At 48.3% G+C, this 22,741-nt stretch overlaps 1 protein-coding gene across 1 annotated transcript in view; it reads left to right on the forward strand.

The window, feature by feature from the left end:
- Positions 1-6,954, forward strand: part of RGS9 (regulator of G protein signaling 9) — a 31,915-nt gene extending 24,961 nt beyond the window's left edge. The window contains 4 exon segments of the mRNA XM_069872901.1: positions 847-964; positions 4,104-4,171; positions 4,173-4,472; positions 5,305-6,954. Coding sequence (XP_069729002.1) covers positions 847-964; positions 4,104-4,171; positions 4,173-4,472; positions 5,305-5,461 — 643 coding nt within the window. The 3' untranslated portion in view covers positions 5,462-6,954.
- The last annotated feature ends 15,787 nt before the right edge of the window (positions 6,955-22,741 follow it).

Raw genomic sequence — 22,741 nt, forward strand, 5'->3', positions numbered from 1 at the left:
AAATGGCTTTTTCCCAACCAAGGTAAAGGCTGTACAGCAAATTTAGGCCACTTGAACTGCAGTTGCATCTTAAAGCTGAGCGTGCAAGGTCAGAGCTGATCAGGGTGGTGCACTACTTTCTCTGTTCCTCTTCCACTTGTCAACCTAGCAAGCAAGAAAGAGGAATCATAGACTTTCACACTGTTGTTTCATCTAAAATGCATTTCAAGTCAGTGGAAAAACCCCTCCTGCTGACTTGCTTGGGGTTTGGTTAGATTTTCCCTTAGCCACCCATCAAAAGGTCGCTGGTGGCTGCTGGTTGATCGTGGTGAATACCTTCATGTTTGTCAGTGCTTGTTCTGGTCACTCAATACTCAGCATTCTGGTTAAACTAAAGAGCTGGTACTTCATCCAGAGGTAGTTTAACTCTTCTTTTGATTAATGCTGGTAATGGCTTTGCTGAAGCAAGTAGCAGGTGTTTTTTTGGCTTATCAAAGGCACCAGAAACACCCAAACTGGTCCTTATCTTGATCTCACTGAAAGCACTAGAAAAAATTCCACTGACAGCATTTGTTTGGCTTCACACTGTGTTAGATGTGCAAACACAACGAAAGGAGTAATGTACTTGCCATCTCCTGGCCCTGGAGTCCCTTGCAAGGACGAGGAACAGGACTGCCTTTACATCTTTAGCTGCTTTAAACCAGCTCATCTGCATTTGCACTACTTCGATATTGTGCAGATGACAGTGGCACGTCCGTCTCTGTGTCTGAGCTTGCCCCCCTGGCTGGTTTCGTTACCAGAGCTGAGGTTTTGGTGCCTTTCTACTTCTCAGTAACACCTTGTTTCTTTCTGCCACTCTCTGCCCAGCTCTGGTTTCCCATTCGGACGCCGTCACCTCCGCTCCAGCCCCAGCCCTGTCATCCTGAGGCAGCAGGAGGAAGAGGCCAAGGCCAAAGAAGCTGCCACGACTGTGGACATCACGCAGGTCATGAGCAAGCTGGATCGCAGGAGCCAGCTCAAGCAGGAGCCTCCCAAGTAGGCTCTGAGCCCCGCAGAGCACAGTGCAGGGAAAGTACAAGCTGAGGCTGGTGTTGAGCTTCGACTCCCCTTCCTGAAGGTGTCAGTGCTGCTTTAGCTTTCCCAGGCCGGCTCTGCCAGCAGCCTGCATGTTGCCATGGCTTCTGGAGCAGCAGATGTCACTTCCCAGGCATGTCAGGCATGGGAGTGGTGCTGGAGCCAGGCTGCTGGCTCTGCCAGACTTGGAGGGCAGGGCCCCAGCTCCCTCCCCACACACCTTGGAGTAGGGATGCCTTCTGGCTGCTCCGAGTCCACCTGGAGGTTGGGTGTACCAGCCACCTTTCCCTGCCTTCTGCTCCTCCAGGAGATGGGATGGCACAAGGCAGAATAAAGTTTTGCTACCCCAGGTCTTTGGGTTCAAATCAGCCTTCCTTGAAGCAGAGGTAGCCAGCCCCGCAGGGAGCAGGGCGAGGAGCTTCACCTAGGAGCACGTCCATGCTGGCATCCATCCTCTGGAAGGGGTGTGGACCCTCCCACCCCCTGAGAGGAGGGCATCCCTCACTTCAAGTATCCTGTATCTCCTAGCCAGTGCAGCACAGCCACAGGCAGAAGAACCTGTTAGACTTCTTGTGAGAACAGTAGGAAGAGTTTCTGCAGGTTCAGTTGACCCTTTGAATTTAAATGACCCTCCCAAGTTCCCCCTGACACGTTGGAGATGATCAGTGGAAAGCTCAGCTCTCCCCCATGACTTCTCACGATGCGCTAGGTGTGCAGACACAGGGAGCCTGCAGGAGGGCCTGAGAGATGCAGCCACAGCTTCGTGTTTCTTTTATCAAATCCTTTCTACCTCTTGTCTTGTCTTTTTCCTGCCCTTCTATTTTCTGTTGTTGAAAAAAGGACCTAACAGGAGGTAGTTCTAGTTGTCACTAGCTTGTAGCCCAGAGGCAAGGAAGAACCAGGGTAGAGGTGTTAAGAGCTGATTTCAACTGTAAGTAGTGGATTTTTTTTCTATTTGCTCTGTCTCTTTTGCTGTTTAGAATAAGGCAATCTGAAATGCTAAGTTAGTGCTAAAGAGCTCAGGGAGATTCCAGGCTTTGCTGGGAAACCCCCCTGTGTCTGGACCAGGCCAATGATTACCAGAAGTGGGAAGATTCCTGCAAAGCCCAGTCAAGGGAACTGGGGCTGGGCAGAAAAGCTTCCTCAGTTTGTTAAAACTTAGGGGAAGCAGAGGAACTGGGTGGGAAACACTGAGTTCTGGGAAACTTCATCACTCCAGTTTGTGGTCTTCATCCACTTTTACAACTGGTTGATAATCTGTCCATAGCTGTGCCCCGCACAGCTTTGAACAACGGTCCTTGCCCTCCCTACGTGTGTTATCAGAGGCTGAATCAGGGCTACGTGACCTGATCTGGTATCACCGCAGGACCAGTCTCCTTCACTTTGCAGCTGAGTTAGGCAGATTTTCGTGACCTCTGTTACCCTAATGGTGATAAACCTTCTTAGAGGAATTGAAACCAAGTTGCATGAGCCTTTTGCTCTGATGTCAAGGTCTGTTTGCTACGTCTCTGCTCTTAGTCCCAGTGGAAACAACTGCAAGTTTGGCAATGTCATAAGGGTGAGCAGGCTCAGACTGTAAATTTTTCAATTCTGCTTAAAACCACAAGGTTTTAAGCGAGATACTGAGCACCATCAACCTACCTTGACGTAAGAGCACTGAAGGGTACTCAAAAACTTGCCAGGGTTGGTCCAAAGCTACTTGGATGTGATGAGCTCTACAGCCTCTTCAGAGCTGGTGTAATATGGAGCACTGAGCATGTTCGATTGCCATTATGTCATAACACATGGAAGATCAAGTCAGGGTGTAAATAATAAATAACAAATCTGTGTGTTCCAGTCAGTCCCTCTGATTCTACTTCTGTTTTGTTTGCAGTTTTGCTTTTTATATTCTCTCTATCCATTCATTTCTCTGATTTTTCATCATCTCAGCTTTTCATCACTGTCCTCCTGACATGGGTTAATTCTACACGCTCTGGAGTCACTGTGCTTGTGAAACACCAGGCCAACAGTTGCCAGCAGAAGCTGGTTCCATTTTGCTTATAGGCTGAATAAGCTGGGATGACCCAGTGTGCGGTTCCTTGGTCCCTTGCTGTTCAATGCCTGAAGAGGAAGGTCACCTGGTACAAAGTATGACCACAGTACAAACTGAACTTCACTTTGTGCCAGGCAAGAAACTGTTTGTTTCTGTTGAAAATCAGAGCAATATGTTGTTTTGTTTCTTGGCCATCACTTCCATGCATTCATCTGTCTAATAAAACTAAATGTAGAAAATGGAAAAAAGAATTGAGTTCATCCTTCCCTGTCTTGTCAGTGTGTTCATCATTCCCTGTCTCATCTCTCTGCCATGCGTGCATGTATTTTCTGTGTGTGCCTCTGCTCTCAGCACTTCTCTTTGGACACTTGAGCTGCATCTCATTTCTGCTGGAAGCAAGTCTTCAGGAAACTTGAGGGGAATCCCAACATGCAGCATGTCCTGTGATGATGAATCTGTACTTGGGCTTGTCCTGAGGGCTGAATTAGCCGAGCTGAAGGCTTCATGGCACCAGCCAGGGACACTGTGGGCTGCAGCACAAAATGTGGATTCTTATATTATCAGTCAGCAGAGTTTGGAGCTCAACATCATATTTCTTGGCCGCCACAGCAGCCAGCATGTTGGTGCTTCGGGTGTGACGTGGTTATACAGTCCATAACCAAAATCACATTCTCGGGATAGCAGACTCCGTGCCTGGAGCTGATCCCCGTAAGGACTGAGATAAATTGGCATCTCCTGCAGGATCCCTGGGGTCTGGATCCATCAGCACCTGCTGAGGCTGGTAGCCACGACCCATTTGCTTTCCATGGGCAAATGGTGACACCTCAGGTTTCCCTCAGGGAAGGGGAGAGGGGGACACACAGGGTTGCCTGGGGTGGCTGTGAGCTGCCTCCTAGCTGAGCCTCGTCTCTCCTGGAAGCAGGAGAAGGCTTCTCCTCCTGAGGAATCCTGGGGGAGCCGGCCACCAGCATGCTACCCGCCAGGCCTGACCGAGCATCTCTCCTTTTCCTCCTTGCAGCCGTGCCACCACGCTGCCCATGCCCCTCGCCCCGCTGTCGGCATCGGCACCTGTTGCCCCCATCTTCCCCCCACCAGCCCTGCCCCACAGCACCGCCTGCCCCTCGCCCGTCAGCGTGGCCCTCGGCAGCACCGTGGGCGCCGACAAGGAGCGGGAGCCCGAGGGTGCCAGCCCCAGCCCCGTCCCCTCCAGCAGCGCGAGGTCTTGCGTGGCTGCCCTCTCCTTCGGCCGGTTCCTCAAGAGGGGCTGCTGGACCTCCCCCGGCTTCGCCACGCTCTCCCCCAGGTGCCCGGCCGTGCCGCACGGGAAGGTGCAGCCGCTGGGGGAGCGTGAGCAGCAGCTCCGGACGGACACCAAGGCGGTGAGCAGGTAAGCACCACGCGGGCACCTGGACACCCTCACGGAGGGCTCTCCTCCCAGACCATTTGTTGTATCAGCTGAGCCCATCGAAGCAGGCTTTGTGCTTCATATTGAGGCTCTGGAGCGAGTCCAGAGAAGAGCAACGAAGCTGGTGAGGGGGCTGGAGAACAGGCCTTATGAGGAACAACTGAGAGAGCTGGGGGTGTTTAGCCTGGAGAAAAGGAGGCTGAGGGGAGACCTCATTGCTCTCTGCAACTACCCGATTTCCCTGATTTGGGAAAGCAGTAGTATATTTGTGTTTGTTCTCCAGCTCTGGTTCAGGTTTCGTTTAATGATTTGAAAGCCAGAGGAGACCTGGAAGCAACAAAGGAGGAGAAATCTTGAGGGAAAGTTACGAAATGTTTGTAATTCTGGAGCAGGTTGTGTAAAATGGGGCATTTTTTTCCCTGGAGAGGCTGTCACTATTGAAACCAAATCCTGGCCATGTCCCTCACTAAGAGCAACGCGTCCTCAATCTCTTTTAATCCACCTCTGCTGCTGACCAAGTGGATGAGTCCACATTATAAATTCTAAAGCACGAATCTGAGGGCTCCTTCTCCACCTGGCTCCACGCTCTGGCTGTGCTGGAGCTGTATCACACAACAGTTTTGCTTCAGAGGGGTGGGAGTGCACGTTTCAATTGTTTTCCATCTCGGCGAGCTCGTGCCCAGGAGTTTTGCTTTGGGATTTGGGGTTTGAACAGCGGAAAGCTCAAAGCCAGGCTCCGTGCTGCACGCTCGCTGTCTCGGAGAGCACATCAAAAAGTGCTGTACGCGTGGTGAGTTTTTATTTCACAACCCAGCTTCTTCCAAATAAAAATGGATGGTCCTTTGGAGAGCAGAATCTGCCCCATAGACTCTGAGGAGGGAGAGGACAACCACCACCGAGCTTGTAAGGACTCTGCGAAGGAGGTGATCTGCCCTTGGGAGAACCCCATGGAAGAGGGGAGAGCTGGGTAACGAGCAGTCCAGACATGGACCCTTTCTAGACTCTTTCCAGGCCTGAGACCATGAGCTGTGCCCCGTCTGGCTTAGTATATGGACCATGCTGTTGGAGTGTGTTAGAGCCATCCTTCAGCATCGAGGAAGCTCAGACTACCACGGCGATGAATAACGGACCCTGTCGTCCCCATCTGTTAGTAATTCAAGAATTTGAAGCATTTCTGGACTGATTCTCATTCCTGTCTTTGGTATTTTCAGATCTATTCAGTACAAACCTCTTGATAAATGAAGTTCGTTCCTTGCCTTATAGCAGATGGAGAATTTCTGTGTGTATATATATCCTGGGAAATGGTGTCTTATCTGAATTACTTGCTTGGCCATGAGGTGTCAGCACACTGTACACAACACAGCTGGAGCAGAGCTTGCAGGCATTTTTCAGAGTAGGACTCAGACTTCAATAGGAAGATCTGGGCATGTTTGTGTCCCCAGCTTGGGTCCATCTCTTATTATTAATAATTTTTTTAATTTTAAAGGAAGTTCATTAAGAGATTGCTGATTGCTGGGGAAAATAAAGTAAACCCCTCATGAGAAGCTGTGTACTGTACGACATAGCATCGTTCCTTAATCCGAATCAAAAGTGATCCCAAAGAGCAAGTGGTGCAGAAAAGCAAAGGCTCCAGGGCACGGCGGCGTTAGCTCCAATTTCCCTTTTGTGGCCTCTCACTGCTGGGTTTCGAAACCATGGCTTGAACTGCATCTCAGCAACACCTGGGAAGATCCCAAACAAATCTCTGTTTTGGGCCTCTCTGAAACGAGACTGATGCTTTGCCGCAGTCTTTAACTGTGTTGTTATCAAGAGTGTTAGAAGATTGCTTTCGTTATGTCAAAGCCATTTGAAGATGGTTTTTTTGGGTCAGGTGGGGAGGGGTTTCCTAGACGTGTGTGATGTGGGTCGTTAGTCTGTAATTTGGCCTCATGACATGTGACTTTTGATATCGCTATTTTGTATTTCTAATTGTAAGAGGAGCTTTGCCTGTGTGGCTGGTGTGGCTCATCCTGCAGACTTCTACTATGGGATTTAAAATTTCTCCTCACGCGTACTCAGTGGTCCCTGTTTCCCATAGGTCTGGGATGACACTTCTCATCATAGGACCGTTGGGGAAAATCAAGAGGCTATTCGTGTTTCCAAAGACTCTTTCTCAGTGGAGCAGAAAGATGCACCACCCCCAAAGGAAAGGTCGAGCAGGAGGGTGCTGCCCCACACTGCCCGTGATGCTTCTCTTGTGCCCATACATGTTTGCTCTTGCTGGCTTTGCTTTGTCAGGAGGATTTGATTCTGCTCTGGCAGCCACTAATGGTGGGCACGAGAGACAAATGCAGTGTCTTCTGTGATTATTTCTGTTAATATTATTACTCAGCTGCTCCTGATGGGACACTGGTGATATATAATCCAGGAAACATGTCTGGAAGACATTGTGATGTATAGGAGTTAATAATATAATATTTAATATTATGATTATGTTATAAGAGCTATCCTACTACTAAGATTTCTCTCAGTGATTTGGGGTTCCTTTTGTGCAGACACAGAGGGAAATATTTGTAGAAATACCAGTGGGTTTAATTCCAGTGGCCTGGGGCAGTCAGTGTTTCGTCTCCAGACACAGCGTTGTGGTTGCTGAGTGGAGACCAGGTTGTGGCTGTGCTGGCTCTCACACGGTGCACACCTGGGGGATGGAAAGCTCATGCTCTCTGGTGACCTGTTCTGCCCCTTAGGGGATGGACTGTGGAGATTTCTCCATCTTTGCTGAGGAATTATATAGCGCCTTGGCTTCGTGCTTATCTTCTGAACCAGAGGAAGGACTTCAGGATCCAAAACTGGCTGCACCGTCAGTCAGTCAGGGCTTGGACACCCTGATGCAATCACCTCCAGGCAGAAATGTCCCGGTGGCCAGCACTGGGGGTTCCCAACATTTATCCATTCAGGGCACTGCTCTTTTTCCCCGATAACTTTCAACTGGAGGACTTTTTTACCCTGTGAGGTCAGGCCCCCATGTCATGCATCTCAAGCCCGTGCTTTGCTTGCTTTCCTACCTCCCTTCACCTGCAGACTCCCCAGGTGCCTGTGCTCTGGAGGCCCCAGATCCCTCCTGCCACCGCGCTGCGCTCGCACGGTGACATCTGAGGATCTCACCCCGCTGGAGGCCTGCCGTGCCGGAGTCGGGAGCGCTTTCAGCTCTTGCAGTTCAAATCCCCTCGCTGTGCAGGAGCCCATTTAATGCTGCCTGGAGTCACCTGGAAGAATTAGCTCGCTGCAACAACTTAGACATCCAAGGTATTCTGATAATGTGAGGGATGTGTAAGGTTAATGACTGGAAAAACTGATCGCTCCCTGTGGGCAGTTTCTCAGAAAACTCCCTGCTGCTTGGCTGACAGAAGAAAGGAGTCTCTTGCAGCAGCGAGGAAGCCCAGTGCCCTCGCAGCAGCAGCTCTGCTCTCCCACCTCCCACGGCTGCGGGGGCTCGCGGCTGTCACAGGCTTACGCAGTGGCTGTGCCCTGCTCTGGTTTGAAGCTGGTGGGGAGCTCCTGGAGCTCCAGATCTGAGCCGGTGTGCTGCAGGAGGGGCTGCAGTGGTCAGCCTTTGGGTACTGTTTGAATGATCATGGAAGGAAGATGCTTAATTAGCCGGGCAGTTCTACAAGGTTCTCTGGTCCCACACCCCACGTCAGGGTGGGTTCCTCCAGCATCCTTTGCTCAGGCTCCAGCTGATCCAGGGATGCTGGGTTTGTTGTGAGCTGTCTCTGCAGCAACGGACCAAACCTGAAAAGCAAGAGCAGCTTCTGGGGTTCCCCCTAAGCGTCTGTGAAGGCTCTTCCCAAGCTGCCTCAACCATCAACCTCAAGGGGACAGTGTTGGGATAGGATGGGAGCCAGTCCCATGCTCATGAACCTCAACCTTTTACAGATGGTAGGAGGTGGACGCTGGGGCGTGGGCTGCCAGCTTCGAGGTGAGCTGCCCTGGGCTGCTGAGCTGCGGCTGGGGCTGCTCTGAGGTTGTGCCGCAGGGCTGGGGTACACACCACGCTGCACCCAATCCGTGGGGTGGAAGGAGAGGAGGATGTGGGGGCACGGCCAGCTCGGTGAGCCCGATTAAAACATCCAAATTCCTGGCGATCGACATCTCTCAAATCTCCCTTCAAGAATAACGTTTCACTCTCTCCTCTCCAGCTGGGACATACAGCCAAAGTGCCAAAACCACGGAGGGCCTGTTTTCTTCTGTGAAGTCTGTGCATGGCTCAAGTCTGGTTAATTTAAAAATGGAACAAAGAATGCTCAGCATCCAGCAGGATCAGGCCTCAGGAGCAGGAAGTACCAGCTGGCTCAGGAGAGGGCTTGTTCCCATGAGATTCCCAGTGTGGTTCTGGCAGGCGGCGTGGTTGGGATAGCTCTGCGAGCAGGCTCTTCCTGCCTGAAATGCCAGCCGGGGCACAACAGCTGACTCAGAGCACGACAGCTCTTCACAGCATCCCCTTGTGAAAGGAGCCATCAGAAACATTCCTGACACTGCCGCCTTTACGAGCCCGCGTCACGATGCTCTCGGAAACGCTGCTTCTGTGGGTGGAATTCACCTCTCTGCAGGGGCTGCATCATGTTACATCCCACTCAGGTCCCAGAATAGGATGTCAGCCGAACTGAAGTGGTTCGTGGTGCATTCACCCCGACATCTGAATATCTCAATTATGATACATGTATTATGAAAGGATCACCATGACTTGGCTTTTTGGGGTGCAGGAGCCTCAGGGTTGTGGGAAGAAACCCAGTCATTACGGTAGTTTTTCCCCTTGCCTCAAGGGATGCTTTATGCATTTTGCAATACACTTGACCCAGAAGCAGAGGTGAGCACCTCATAGGATGCCTTTTAGGGTAAAGGTTCCCAGGTTTGTTCTGCACCACACTAAAGAGGAAAAGATAAGCTCTTGCAAGTCAGTTTACTTTTTAAAATTCATGTTGCCATAGCAGCTTAGCACACTGTCTCAAGTCCTCCTTCTTGCAAAACTTTGATCACCATGAAAACAGAATTATGTTGTTCTCCAACATGTTCTACATATAAATATATCGAAGTTCCCATAGTTCATCCTCCAACATTTCTGCAAAGACCTCTTTCATTTCTCACTCACAAAGCATTTCTCTGGCCAAAGGACGGTATTTTAAATCCTCGAGCTGCGTCGGGCTCACACTTGGTGTAAGTTCGCTCCTCTGTGGTCCTGCTGCTCATGTTCCCAGCTGAGTTCTGGTTCCAGTGGTTTCTAACACTCTCTGGTACACCACAGCACTGAGGCCCAGCCACCAACTTCTGTCTCCAAAACTGCAGGAATACCCTCCTCCCTTCCCTCTGCTCACTGGCCGACAGCCTCGTCTCTTCCCTGGAGTATTAAAAGAGCACAAATTCCCTTGAAATGCTATCTATTTGTTGTATCCAGCAGAAGCATTGGGCTGTATCATCCTCCCTCACTTTTAGTCCCATCAAGCCGGGTCCCCTCTGTCCCCAGGGAAGGAGTCAGTCACACCTCTTAGGATGGGATGATTCAGCTTTGGAAATGGCTTATTCCTTCTGTCCTCTCTAGGGGACTAACTTGAGGTTGGATACAGCTTCCGTATGGGAGGATACAGCATCTGCATGGGCAGGTTTACCTGTTACCAGTGCATTTAACGAGAGTTAGTGCATCCAATGCATAGTGTGTGAGCACCTGCTGCAGCTCCAGGTACAGCAGTCTGGCTCTTTGCGAGCTCTGCTTTAAGCCTTAGGAGACCTGAGTTTATTTTCCTTGTTACCTGACACTGGGCTGCCTCATTCTCGCTCCTAAACTTTCCCTGTTGCATTTACTAGGAGCAATGGAAGGAACTCGAATAAACACCAACGCTTTATATCCTGCTTGGAGCAATCCTTTAGTTTCCATCAGGTGTCCCATTTTTTCCAGCTGCATTCATGCTAGCAATATTGGAAAAAAAACACACAAAAAAATAAAAAGAAATTAGGCCACATGTAGACAAATTTGCAACAACAACCTCTGCAGTCATTTAGTTAAACAGCTCATTACCCCAAGCTACCTTTTTGTTGTTGTTGTTCGCATGAATCTATCTCCTCACCCCAGAGAAGATTCTTCCAGACCAGGGCTGGGGAAGGTCAGTGGGATTTTTATTAATGTTCACAGCCAGAGTTCTTCCAGTCAGCTTTTTTTCCCCCCAATCAACTGAAGGGAGGAAAAAAAAAAAGAATAAGAAAAAATTGGGGTAAAAGTTGAAGAACACTTTAATTTATAAGAAAAAGAACTAAATAATTGATGTACTCATGGTGCCAAAGGTAATTTCTGCTGCTCCCTCTATCTCACAAAGACATTTAGCATTGATTGAGATCAAAGTATCAAAAACCCCTGCTGCTGAGCTGAAAGGCAAAACTTTCGGCTGCCTTTCTCCGCTCTAATAATATCGTCTTTATGTAGTTAATAAACTGCACACTTCAGTCAAACTATATCATTACAGAAGACTTAGGGAGCTAATAATTTAAAAGCAAAGAATTGCCTCTGTTCTTCGCTTTGAACTAAACAACATTCTGTTGAATGAGGGGGACATCAAAGCTTTGTTACTATTACCAATGTGGCTGGAGCATAGGGCCGCACAGAGTGTGTACTTCAGTCATCAAGAGAAAAAAAAAAGATTAAAGATATTGGCTTATCAACCCACAGGCAGAACCAGGTGTTTTCTTTTCTGCTGTGCAAGCATCAGGTGGTTTGCTTATCAATGAGTTTTCTTGTTAAATAGATGTACATGACTTAGGTTGATCCCTCCAATCCTGTGGCCCTTTTATTTTCTGAGTAACCTTTGAAAAAGTTGGGATGAGGGCTGTTTGTTTGTTCAAGGACAGCTAATCGGGCCTTTTGTGAAAGGCCAGCTCCCGTTTTTGCTCTGTTGATGCTCTCCTGTTATGCTTGTGCTCTGCTGCAGCAGGTCTCCTCCCCGCATCCCACCTTCTTTCTGCATGTGTGCTGTGGGGCAGCCCTGGAGCATTTGGGGCAGCCTCATCCTCTGCTGGAGGTGCCTTCATCCCTCACCTGCCATCTCATTCCCACCTTTCCAGGTCCTTCGTGCTCTTGGCAAAGCAGACCCTGCTTTCCCAAGTCAGGAGAGAGGTGTCCCCACAACCAAAGAAGACCTCTGGTGTGCCTGGGAGAGAAGGAGGCACCAGCCTGCTCCACTTCTCTCTACATGGAGAAGAACGAGAGGACCTGCTGTCCTGCTGCTGCCTTCTCCAGCTGCATCACAGACAAAAAATGTGTCTGTGTCTTCTCGTCCACCACAAAAAGGTTTGCAAAGATCTGATCAGTGCCAGGAGTGGGTATCCATGGAGGATCTCAAGTATGAAGATCCTAAACTCATTCAAGGGTGCACGACTTACTAATGCAATGCTTCCTTAACAGATGTTTTTGCTCCAGGCACAGCACCATGAGAGAGAAAGGCTTGCTTTCATAAATTCCAGTAAATACAGAGTTTTTAATGAGACATTGGACAGGGACAGGATCAGCAAAATAGTTCAAGGTGACTTCTTGAGTGCTCCTCCGTCCCTTCCTTGCCATGGCAACATCTGCCTGACTTGAGTGTCTATGTCTGACTCCAAGTTAGACCTTCCACACTCTTTGGCTGGAAACATTTGAATACAGAGCTGTGGTGTGAGCCCCAAGATCTCACCAGAAGAAACAAGGTGAATCATGAGGTCAGCACCTGAGAGGACAAGGCCACTAAACCCTCCTGCTTTCATCTGATCTGGATGGACCCCTGAACATCCCAGGCAGGTCTGGTAGCTGGCGATTTGTTGTGGGCTCTATTCTGGGATACTTGCACTTCTTACGCTGCCTTTCATTTGCATCAAAAACTCTCCTTGGTTCTTGGCAGTCTGGATCTCATGCCCTATTAAAGACTGGAATTTAAAAAAGCAGAAAATAATGGCTTATTTCAAAGTAACAATTCAGCTGCTTTTTGAAATGCTGTCCTTATTCAAAACCACTTAAATTTATACATATTTCTAAGTCTTTATTATCCTCAGAGGCTGAACCAATTTGGATCTTGATTTCTGCAAGTCTTCTCCTTGATTTCTGTGTCAGAAAGTTGAGATGTAATATGAACAGATTGGACGTTAACCATGGGTAACAAATGGTTTCCTGGGACTTATTGCTTAAGTTATTCTTTAAAACACTTTGCAAAGCCTATTACTACACTGAGAAAATTCAGAGCAAAAGGGACTTTCAGAAAGAGGTGGTGTTCAGCTTTTCATCCTGTTGAGCCGCAGGCTGGAGCGTGTGCCTGAGCGCACGTATAGATACGTGTGCATGGGTGTGTGGCTTTGTAAGCTTCATTCTGTTTTCAGTAAAGTGGCTTTACCACGCACCGAGAGTGCGGTTCTAGCCCTGCTGGTGTGTCCTTTTGCCCTTCATTTTGGCAAGACTAAAATTTCATTTCTGAAATGGAAGAGGGTCTTCTAGCAGGTGCACACACGACTGACGCACATCTTAAGATCAGGATAAAATAAAGGTCTTCTACATGCTCTGGCTCAGACAGCGTATGAGTCTCATGCAGACATAGTGCCAAAGTTTTAAGAAACATTTTCTGAAATGTTGGCCTCATCTGCCAGGAAGATTTTGAGTTCATCTGAGCTCATCAGACAGACACCATTCCGGGAGGATGAAGCGCATCACAGTTAAGTCAACTTGATAGGTTTTCTCTTGGAGGCAACCGTCAAGCCAACGAGACCCTGATGTATTCTTCACTTGTTTGGACTTTCACTAATGGGATCGATTGTACACAGAACCAAAGATTTGCACCCAGAAATCAGAACACAGCGAGTAGTATATAATACAGCCTCTAGAGCAAAGTACCTGATGCAGATACTAGAGCACAGCATCTGCCTGCCCATCTGTCTGTCTGTCTATCTACCTCCCTGCTACAGGCAGATTCATTCATGGAACGACTATTTCTGTAGCATTTAGAAATGCTCCCGTGTTCAAAACAGCGCGATGCCAAGAGAGCCTTTCTAGCTGGACAGAGATGCAGAGCTAAAGGCTCTTGAACCTCCCTTTGCAAGATCTGGTAATACAAAGATAATAAAGCAACTGATGGGAGTGCAAGGCAGACTGAAGCTGTCTTTAGCCTTTACCAAAACCAGTGTCAGTGCCTTTGCCTTTTCACAGTGCAGCTCTTCGCAAAGCTAATTGGGTTAGTGCCTTGCAGGGGGTTTTCAGTGTCTGCAGGAGATGGGCTGCTGCAAACACCTTCCCCTTCAAGGCACGCAGCATTGCCTTTTTCACACCACAGCTCTCTCCCTGGCTTCTGTTCTCAAAAAGCAAAAGTCCCAGGCTGTTCTTCAGTATCAGCCATTACAGTGTTTCAGTTCTTTCCTCCCAGCCATTTTCAAATGTTCAACTTAAAAGGAAAATGTTTCATTTTAGGCCAAATTCCCCCCTCCTCTCCCTTTCCCCTCTCTTCTCCTTCATCCCTTCCTCCCCCCCTTCTCTGGAAGAAGAACAAAGTCATTCAAATCAGGAAGCTGAGGAACTCCATGTATACTTTCCACTGGGACCTCGATCCCTACTGGTTTGGCTTGATTTGATTGAAGTGTAATTTAATCCTTCATCATTTGTCATAATGTCATTTATATATAAAAACAACACTGCATCCAAACTTCAGATCAGCACCGAGGAGCTCTCCAGGAGGCACGAAAACAGAGCTGAGGAGCAGGCTTTGCTGATTGCGAGGAGGGTGAGAGGCTGGCAGGCAGTGCCTACTCGCGGGGAAGGCACCAGGATGGAGCGTGTCATGGTTAAAGCAGGTTGCATTGTGTTAGCGAAGCAGGGTCCGGATTCACAGCTAAATGAAGGAGTGATTGTGAGCACATCCATGCAAAATAATCCAGGTCACGTAGGTGAAATGTGTGAGAAGAGGTGAACAACCTGGATTTCAGCCTAAGTTAGAAAGTGGACTATGTTTGTGGGTGCCCTGGTAAGCACAGCAATGATAATGTCACTGCCTTCTGTTACCGGCTGGAACAGGGTAGGGCTGGAGTCTGTACACCTCAAACCACATCTTTATTTGTAGCAGAGGAAGGGAGGGAAAGGGAAGGGCCTCATGGTAGGAAATGTCTTCCTAGCTCTGCTCTGCCACTCTGTGCAGGTTTCCTTCATCCCCTCTTCTTACGAGTGACCTCTACATTGTTGGTTCTTGCCTTCAAGTGCTGGGGTTGGGGTGGCATTGCTTTTGGGAAAACAGCTCTTGCAAGCCCCAGGGCTTTTGTTTTCACCTTCGTGCTCTGCTCAGGCAGGGTTTGCTCCCCATGCTGCAATCTAACATGCAATCAGAGGCACCAGCAAGGTTGCCTCTCATCTCTTGCGAGCTGGCTGGCTCACTGCTCCTTGCCTGAACATTTTTGGCACGGTCTGGCCCCGCAGCTAGGCATGTCCTGGGATGCACTGTGGCCACCGCACAGCAGGAAGGTTACGGCTAATCTGCAAATGTCGTGTGAGGTGGTTTTGGAGAGAGGCGCTGAACATCTTTACTTTCCCCTTCCTATCCATCCTCTGCACACCCTAAAAGGAAGCATGAACAAGGGGAACTGATAAGCCTTATCCCTCGGAAAGAAAACATTCCTGCAGTCAGAGTATATAAGCCAGACATCGCCTGCCTATCTTCAGCCTGAGCTGTGTGGGTATCAGAGCAGCTGGAGCCTGGCTCCCTGCTGGGGCTTAGGACAAGAGCCAGAGGTCGCAGAGCCGCTGGGTGAAGGCTTCCATCACAGCCCTCCCTCTCCTCACTGCCCTCCCTGAGGGACCAGGCTGCCAGGTCGCCTGCAATCTGCTCTGGGGAGCTGGGAGGACCTGCTGTAAAACCCTGACCAGGAACATCAGCAGAGAGGGTTGTGTGAGGGCCCCGCTCCCCCCCTCAGGCTCCCTGGCTCCCTGTTGCACTGCAATCAGGGTTCTGCTCCATCCCTCCTCTCTGACAGCAGAGTATCTGCTCACAGCACTTGTCAAAAATTAAAGCAGAACCTTCTTTCAAATGCTCCATCTGTACTTGACTGGCAGAAAAGTGATTCTTCCTCAAAAAAAAAAAATCTGCATTTAAAATTCCAAATATGCACTTTTGCTCAGACGAAAGAATGTGTGTTCCCGCTTTCAAGTCGGGTTCTCTGTGACCTCTAGGTTTTAATAATTTCAGCAAAGTGTCATTTGACAATTCAAATACAGTCGATAAGCACAGGAAAGTAAATGTCCTTTAAGATAAGCGCATATTATATTGAGAGCTGATGATGAGAAGATTTCACCTACAGCTAGAAACTTCAGAGTAATACGTACGACACTTCAGCATATTAAAACGCTGCTTTGGTGAAATACTGGTATTTCCAGATTTCAGCTTCAGCAGTGCTAAAAATGTTTCCACTGTTTAATTCATAAGAAAGTGTGATGGCCTCGTATGTAAAGGTTTCACTGTTTAGCTTTTGCTTTCCAATTAAAAATAAATCAGTGTTCAAAGAAGCCTGATGCTGATCCGAAAGACCACGATCAGGATGGTCAGGAATTGCTTTCCCTTGCCACGGTGCCCTGGCTGGGAGATGCTGCAGTGAGGCCAGGGGTGTCACTCCTGGTCCAGGGATGCACAGGAGGCCAGGACTGACCCCGCTAGGTCTCAGCTCTCAGCCCCAGGTGGAGATGCTCGTTCAGCTTTGCGTTCCCACCTCCTGCTCTGGTTTCCTCAGATCCTCTCGACTTTATTGTGCTCTCCTGAACCCCTCGCACAGAAAGGGCTGTTATCACATGCACCCCTCCACATGCAACTCAAGCCACCAGTCACTCGGCAGATCAGCTTGTCACAATAATTAATAGACCTCCCTGTGGTTCCTGGTAATCCATCCCAGGACTGCACAGCGCTAGCTCTGTTTTACTTAGGTATATGTAAGCCTTAGAACTGCCCCAAACAGAGCCTTTTTCATGAAACTGCTTCATTCAACACCTTATAAGGGCTGTGGGCGCAGGGAGGGGGCAAGTTTACACAGATGCTAGTGTCTCAGGACTTGCTAGCAGGTGTCTCCTAACTTTACACAGACCACCCTCACACTAAAGGGACTCTTTTGCTTTGAGCCTGTTTGAGTTACATGACTTTGGTCTTTGAGTTCCTGTTCAGCGGGCGATTTATGACTTTCCTTATTGATAACGCTCCCGTAAGCAGAGGGATGGATCGTTAGCTGGTGGTGTGGGTTTCACAGCATCTTCGAATAGCTGAAGTTCCCTGACCATGCAATTCCTCAGGCTTTCTAGGGAAAGGAAAACAACAACAACAACACCCGTATGGGCTCTGGAAGTTCTCATTTGTTTGTTTGTTTATTTAAAAGGGGTGGGGGGTGGGAGCTAATGGTTGGTTTAAGAAGTTTCCTCTGAATTTGGCCATTTTCTCTCGCTGAGGTCATATGACAGCTGGGATTGCACAATTAGAAATGTTTTAAGGCATTCCTTCAGCCTCAAGAGGGAAGAGGGAAAAATATATTTAGGGTTTGCTGCTTGTAGCTGAGGGAAGAAACCTCTGAAGAGCTCTCCTACGTAGGGGTGATGGTGGAGGCTGTTGCCTCGTTCTCAAGGGATGAAGCTACAATGCATGGATGAGCTCAAGCTGCTGTTCCTGATGGAGAATTCAAGGTCCCTCAGGCTTTAGGAAATTTGGGCTGGTACAGGCTGTTTGATCCTGGCAAAGGTTTCTTGATGATCAACAGCTGTTTTCATGGCAGGACCATTGAGTGGGCTACATCAAATGACCTCTAAGTCTCAGTCCTTGCAGACAAATATCTCCAGTCAGGCCCTAATATTACAACTGTGCCTCACCAACTAGTTCAGAGGCAACAAGAGGCGCTCAGTGGTATAAATACTTCTAGTTCAAGTACTTATCTGGTGCAATGAGGAGTAGGCAAAAGATTCATCTCATTCTCCCACTTTATCAGCACCCTCTAAAAAGAAAGGGGGAAGACCTCCTGCTGATCATGGGGAGGTTATTGGCTGAGTTTATTCTTGGCTGTTTCATAACTTTATGCTTCAGCCTAATCCTTCAGATCATTTAACATTTTGCTCCTGACAGAACTGTAGAGGCACCAGTTGAAGCGCAGACCATGTGTGTCAAGTACTGGATGTTCTCTCGAAAGGCAACTGGTGCCATTTGTGAATGGTCCTAGGAAGCTGTAAGGATGTGTTCCCATGCTCCTACCCCCCCCCCATCTTACACAGATGCTTTATAAAAGCTGTAAAGGGGTTAGTTTGGATAGACATGATAAAAAATTAATGACTTTGTTGTGCTTTTGGAACCAAATAATGCTTTAACAGCAGAATCCTTTTTCAAAGTTGGTAGTTATGAGTAAGCAGTACTTTAGGCAATCCAGGCATCTGCTGCAGGGACTTTCCCTCGTAATTAGTTAATGAGCTTGATGTACTATTCCCATCTAATTAAGGTGCCATCTTTTTAGCTTTGTTAGGAAAGGTAAAGTTTTGAGACATATTAGAAACAGGTTCCCCATCTAACCCTTGACTGCACGCTGCTGTGAGCCAGCAGCTCATCCTGGATGGGCACCCTGGGTGGGGAGGGAAGGTGTCTGTTAGTCTCTGTGTGGGCAGAGACGAAGCAAGGAGTGCAATGCTAAAGAAGAAGAGCAAGCAAGAAAAGTCATGCTTATTTGAAGCGATATCCTAGATCCAAAGAGAAGCAGCACATCTCACCAAAGCCAGCGGTTCCACCAAACTCAAAAGAAAGAGCCTTTTTGAAAGACCTCTGAGAGCCAGGAAGCTGCAAGCCCGATGGTTGGTCAGAGCTGTGGGCTGAGAGTTTTCTCTGGCAGCAAATGAAAGTGGTATCAGCTACAGTAGCTGGAAGCTGCCTGTATACCGGAGTGCCAAAATATAGGAGAGCACATTGTAAGCACGAAACCAAAAGGAGAAGGGCTGGAGTGCTTGGCAGAGGGATCACTAAGCGAGGAACCTGCCAGCCCTCATGCTGGGTTTGCAGCAGCACCATCACCAGGGTGGCAGGATGCAGGAGAAAGAAGCGCTGACAGTCAGAGGTAGCTCAGGGGACCACAGTCACCCTCGTTTGCTCTGTCTGGTGCAGAAATCACTCTGGCTGACACAGGAGGGAATAGTCGTGGACCTACACAAACTTCTATCACCATTATGGCTCTGAACCTTTGTAAAGCACAGGGATCTTGGGCACCAGTCTCTCCTACTAATGGCAGGTGGAGGAGCAGCTCTTTCGCAGAGCATCTGGTGCACCAGATCCACATTAGGATGAAGGAGACTTGGTAAAACAGAGTAACTTATTGCCTTTCAAAACCAGAAAGTGAACTGGTGGCTGCACTGGGGTTTCTGCCAGCTTCTTTTCCCAGCTGACCCCGTTTTTATATGTTCTCCCTTCGTAGCTGGGTTCCAAAGCCTGGATATATTTCCTCCTGGCCTGCCATCGTGCTGATGGGATTTAAATATGAAAAGCATTGCTCTCTGTGCAAGTTAAGCCTTTGGTTAAAAGTGCAGGATGTTAAGAGGTGCCGGATTTTTTTAGTCTCTTGTAAGGTCTTTTTCAGCGTCTCCTTATGAGACGGTGCTGAAAGTCTGTAATATAATGATCTCACACACTGTATATGCAATGTCTCTCCTCCCTTTATGTGGAGTTTTCCTAGCTAATTTCACAGTATACTCATTTAAATCTCCATCCTTTACTGTGAACTCTGGAGGTTCTTGCTGCCACATGGTGCATGTGGCTGCTGCTTGTGTATCTGCCCTGAATAAAGGCAGACGGGCTTCATCTCCTGCAGCCTTTTCTTGCAAAGATCAATTGGCTTAATCCTTGGCCTCCAGAATCGGACCCCAAAGCCACACAAATCCCTTCTAGTGAGCTTTCTGTGCCTCTTACCCTGTGGTCCAACTTTTTCTTGGCAGCCTTTGAGCAAAAGTTTGACCTCCTTCAGTGTGGGGAACGTGAACTCCAAGAAACTCAGCTGAATGAACCAGGAGGTGTCCCTCAGCCAGCAGAGAACCCTCTCCCTCAGCCACAGCCTGCTTGGGTCACCGAAGCTGGCATTGCTCCTGATAAGTGGCAATTAGCAATCAACCCACACCTTTGCCATTGCTCATCTATGCCCAAGTTTGGAGGCCTGAGGTTGCAGAAAGCTCCCTTTCCCCCTAGAAGCTTCAGAATAAGGGAGGGAGGGAGGGAGGGAGGGAGGAAGGAGGGAAGGAAGGAAGGAAGGAAGGGCCATTGTGGATTTAGGACTGCTGGCAGCACTTTTCCAACAAAGATAATTTTTCTTCTCCAGCCCATCACTAAATATTCATCAATCAGCCCAAGGCTTCATCCACAACCCAGTTCTGTCTGTGGTGTTCTTCTCATTGTGTTAAGTGGGCTATAAATCCAACTCCCTGAAGATGACCCTCAGCTGCACCCTACTGTGCCCTCTGGGATGGCATTGGCATATGAGCCCCAGCCATAAGGCGAGGATGAAGAGGGAACCGTAGGTCAAGCTGCAGCTTTTTACATTCACGTGGCTTCCTCTTGCTCAAAAGGACAAAGCAGAGCTGAGAAAATGATGAAAGAAGAAGCGGGGAAGAAAAACAATGGGAGGAGAAGTTTATACCTATAAAACTTGAGCATAAGCTTCTCATACAAACTGCAGATACACTGCACCAGGGTGAAGAAGGAGGCAAATTCACTTCTTGCTCCCCAGCCTGGGCTCCTCGCAGCGCCTCTGTGCCACCTCGGTCCCCGCAGGCGGCCGGCCAGAAGGGAGGCTGCCAGTCATCCGCTGCTGCTTTGATGCAGGCACAAAAGAGCAAGTCATTTGAGACACTTCCTGACTGGTGGCCTGTATCAGCTTGTGAATCATCTGAACGCTTCTGCTTAATCCGCTTGTGTATCTTTGAAGCCTTTTCCGTCTCGTAAACAAATGATCAACTGCCACTTATTTTTAATCCATTAAAAGGCTCCAGATATTCCCCCTGTAAAAACAAAATACCCAGCCTTGGTACCTCGTGGAGGAGTGAATTTTTCAAGTATTGATTTGGTCTCCACTGAGCGCAGTCAAATATTATCATCAATTTGTGAGTTACTTGCTAGGAAGAAATGTCAAAGGTTCAGCTTTTACTGTGATCTAATCCTGGCTATTAAAATACTGGGATCTCAAGGAAAGTAGCTGGAAGACAGAGTCAAAATGCCTTGGATTGCGGTGTTGTGTATCGCACGCTTGATCCAAGGAGGCTACAAAGTCCGGTCTGGTGCGTGGAAAGAAATCCTGGCCAAGCAATAAAGGGACAAGCTCAAAGCAACTCTTCCACTGTTGTCTTTCATTCAGACATACATACATGGAAGGACACCGCTCTGTTGCGAGACTTTTATATACCTACCCTCCTGTTAAGTTTCATGTGAATTAATTGCTGCTTTCCATTCCTTCTTCTATATTTTGCTCCAACTCTCTGTTTGAACAAAAAGCTAAAATTACAAAATCCAGCTGAAACTTAATTGAAAACACGAAGTTCCATCTGGCCTCACATAAATTATGGTCGAAATTGCCATTTTAAAGAGCAGTTGTTGTTGTTGTTGTTTTTTAATGCTGAACTATAAATCTGCTCAAATTGAGTTCAAACCAGCTTGAAATTGGGACCAGGTTTGCTCAAAGAGTTTGCAGATTTGAGCAAAAGTCTTTGGGCGAAGCTCAGCGGAACACTGAGCTTTCAATGAGCCAAGTGAGCACAGGGGTTTGTATTGAACAAATCCCAGAGAAGTGATTTGAACAAAGAGGCATTTGGAGTTGATTTGTGCCCAGTGGAGGATGAGGAGGATGGTGTGGGTGGGGATGTCCCTCCATTTGCAAAGCAAAGAGGAGAGGAGAAGGGAGCTCAGGTGGGCACATTACACGTGGAGGGGAGGGCAGTGTGGTGCAGGTGCTCCTCATTTTGCCTTGATGGGTCTGTGAGCACATTTCCCGGGGACCCTCCTCTTAAAAGTGGCTGCAGCAGCACCTTTTTCCTTCCTGGGTGTGTGGGTGGCTGGGAAACCTGATATCATGGCCTTCCACCTGACTGCTCAGCTGTGACAGTGGTGGTAGCGAGTTGTCTGCTGTTGCTGCTCTGGTGAGCATCCTCTATGAAGCCAAAGGATGATGGGGCCAGGGGGTGTCTGATGTCAGTCGGAAGGAAATTCTACAGCTGTGCAGGTAAGCTGGGCGTGCTGAGGTGTGCGAGGACTTGCTGCCAAGGCTTGTGACAGAGAGTGAGCTGTTTGCATTTGGGTTGAGGTCTTCTCGCAGCCCTGGGACTGCCTGGAAAGCCCAGCTCTGTGTATAGAGTGTGCCTTGTGTCCTGGTACCTGTGTGAGAGCTGGCAGAGGGCTCTTCCCTGCTCTGAGTCATCTGATGTTTTATTTAATCTTAAAAGATGTTGGTTTGAGGGTGTTTTTAACCATATATTCTAAAAATCCCTTGCATAGCACTCACTTTTGATTATGTAAGCAAAGCAAGTCTGTATTTTACACCCTTCCTTGGCTTTCTTGATGCTGAGGAGGTGTAAGCAAGCTTTTGTCTGCAGCCCCCAGCCTGGTTTCTGTGTTGTGGTGCCAGCCTGGCACGAATGTGCTGCTGTCCCATAAGCTACAGGCAGTTGTGCTGCTGAAGCATGATCTGAATGGTGAGAATTAGGCCCCTAGACACAAAATGTCTCTGCAGCATTGTCCTGCCACTCAGCTATAGACCAGCTCCTGAGAGGCTGTAAATAATGCAGGAGAGATCCTGTGGGATGGTTTGGGAAGAGGAACCAGAAGTGAGATTAATCTGTGACATTGGGAATGAAAATGCCTATTAACTCTTTAGTGAGCAGTAGAGTTAATAATTGCATAAAGTGTGCATAAATTGTCTGAGTGTAAGATGCCACTGCCCCTGGGAGGCTGACTAGGTTATTTTTTGATATTTATTCAATGGCTGCACATCTTTAAGATACAAATACTCAGCTGATCGTTCTTTCTTTTTGGCTGGCTGTGTGTCTTCTGGAGTTGAGCATTCTCCTGTGATGTGTAAATGATGAGTGACTTCTGATGATCAAAGACTACTGGCTTGATAGACATATTTCAGCTTCCTATTTGGTACCCATATGGCATTTCATATCAGCCCTCTCATCCAACTGTATCTTTTTTAGAATGTGCATTTACTAGTTTAATTCTCTTCAGGCAAGCAGTTAAGTGTAG

This window comes from Phaenicophaeus curvirostris, chromosome 19 (genome assembly GCF_032191515.1).
Source record: "Phaenicophaeus curvirostris isolate KB17595 chromosome 19, BPBGC_Pcur_1.0, whole genome shotgun sequence".
Lineage (NCBI taxonomy): Eukaryota > Metazoa > Chordata > Aves > Cuculiformes > Cuculidae > Phaenicophaeus > Phaenicophaeus curvirostris.